This window comes from Plectropomus leopardus, unplaced genomic scaffold (genome assembly GCF_008729295.1).
Source record: "Plectropomus leopardus isolate mb unplaced genomic scaffold, YSFRI_Pleo_2.0 unplaced_scaffold22132, whole genome shotgun sequence".
Classification (NCBI taxonomy): domain Eukaryota; kingdom Metazoa; phylum Chordata; class Actinopteri; order Perciformes; family Serranidae; genus Plectropomus; species Plectropomus leopardus.
This window is the reverse complement of record NW_024623974.1, coordinates 18-2062: the sequence shown is the minus strand read 5'-3', so window position 1 is coordinate 2062 and position 2045 is coordinate 18. Positions and strand designations below refer to the sequence as shown.

The window sequence follows — 2045 nt, the reverse complement described above, 5'->3', positions numbered from 1 at the left end:
TACTCAGTCACTCACCCATGCTCCTTTTTATGTTACACACATCTACCCTCATGTAATCATAATATATTTGATCAACACAGAATATAATAATATTATTTATATACTTATATTTTTTATACTCCATTTTATTGTATCCACACAATATCGTCCTTTTTTTCTGTTGTATTTGTTAAGTTGTAATGAAACCTGAAACTTGTTTCAGTCTGAGCGAGTGAGACGGAAACATACCCACAGACTCGCCTCAGTGGAAAGTTCCCACAGGACGTTTTACGGACTGACAGACTCAGAGGCAGGTCTTTTTCGGGGAGCTTCATCGTGGTCGTCGCTGTTCAAGCTGTTTATTAGTTCCTAAGATGTTGGCTCCAAAGCACTTCTGTATTTTTTGCTAACTTTATATGAAATTTAAAAAGGGTTAAATCTTGTAAAACAAGAACTTGATTTTTCTTTTTTTCTTTTTTCTTTTTTTTTTTTTACCAGACTTTGTCATCCTTCCCGCCATCAGGTGAGACCTCCCGCCACATGGTGGATAAACCCAGACGAAAATGTTAGTGTTCATGAGTCTTTTCTTCGTCTGATCAGAAATAATTCAGCCTTTTATTTGGAGATTTCTATAATCTGATCTGTTTCTCTCAAACCACAAGAAAAAATTATTTTTGCTTGTTCAGACGTTTTTAAGATTGAGGACGGATCGAATCCACAGTTTAGACCTGAATTTGATCGCTTTGAAAATTTTGAGAAATTGTGCAGACTCATAAACGAATCACAAAAATCATGGCGATTTTTATTTTCTTTAAAAAATTTTGGCATTTTTTTTTGCTTAAAAGTTTTGTTGCATTTTTTCACGGTAAAAATCCTTACCAAACTGTACGAGTTTGCATGCTTTCTCTAAAATAAAATTGCATTGTTTTTCTTTAAAACTTGATGATGATGTCTGTAAAAAGTTATGCCACCTTTTGTCTTCACAAGGTTTTTGGGCAATTTTCTGTCTTTGATTTATTTTGCTTTCTTTAATTTTTGGGTGATCATTTTGGCATGTGATGTGAGTGTTTTCTTCCTTTAAAAGATGTATACATATATATAGATATTCTTTTTTTTTTTCAATTGAAATACTTTTGGCAAATGTGACTTATCTGAATCAAGACGAACAGGTCCCAATAATCAGTGAAATCACATCATGTCACACAGACCTCCAAATATGAGCTGAGAGGAGACTCGGAGAGAGTTCTCATATTTCCGACAGCGGTGAAAGCACCATCACTGCAGTGTTTCTAACACACACACACACACACACACACACACACACACACACACACAGTCAGACGTCACGGACTCCTCGGCCGGTGCGGAGCTCCGTGATTCTCCTCTCTTTCTTTCTTAGGTCGATTAACAGCAGATTAACGGCAGGTTACCGGATCGCCGCCGGTATGAACACGGAGGAGACCAACGTGGATGTGAAGGATGCTGAGCAGGAGGAGGAGGCGGCGGATCCGGCTCCGGATGCCGCCCCGGTCCCCTCGGATGCTGATGCGACGGAGGCCGATGTGAGCGAGGTAGACCTGGATCAGGAGGAGCAGGAGAGGCAGCCGATGACCGGAGGAGCGGAGCGGGCCGAGGACGCTCCGTCTGCCGGAGGAGACACACCGGCGGCGGAGAAAAACGGCTCCGTGAAGCTGAAGATCCCCGAGGAGGAGGACCGGGAGGAGGTGAAATTCACCGGGCTGAACAAGGAGGAGCTGCTGAGGGTGGCCGGGACCCCGGGGTGAGGAGGAGGAGGAGGAGGAGGAGGAGGAGGAGGACACCCTGTCCTGTGAGCCGTTTCAGACTCCGGCAGACCTGAGCTGCTGTGAGTCAGGGTGCGGCTCTCTGCAGGACCGTTACATGCTTTCATGGCGGTTTTTATTTTTTTTATTTCCGTATAAAAGACAAGTTTTTCCTTTTAAAGATTGATAGCAATTACTTTTTTAAATTTAAATGTATTTGCAGATTTACTATCCTTTTTAAAATTGTATATATTTTTATGTACAGGAAAACAAACCCACAAAACA

General features: G+C 41.9%; 1 protein-coding gene across 1 annotated transcript; it reads left to right on the top strand.

Annotated features, from left to right (window-relative positions):
• The first annotated feature begins 280 nt into the window (after positions 1–280).
• On the top strand, positions 281–1787 carry LOC121965883 (4F2 cell-surface antigen heavy chain-like). Its single transcript, XM_042515998.1, has 2 exons — positions 281–502; positions 1379–1787. Exon 2 carries the CDS (start codon positions 1425–1427, stop codon positions 1761–1763), a length of 339 nt encoding a protein of 112 aa, XP_042371932.1. The 5' UTR covers positions 281–502; positions 1379–1424; the 3' UTR covers positions 1764–1787.
• The last annotated feature ends 258 nt before the right edge of the window (positions 1788–2045 follow it).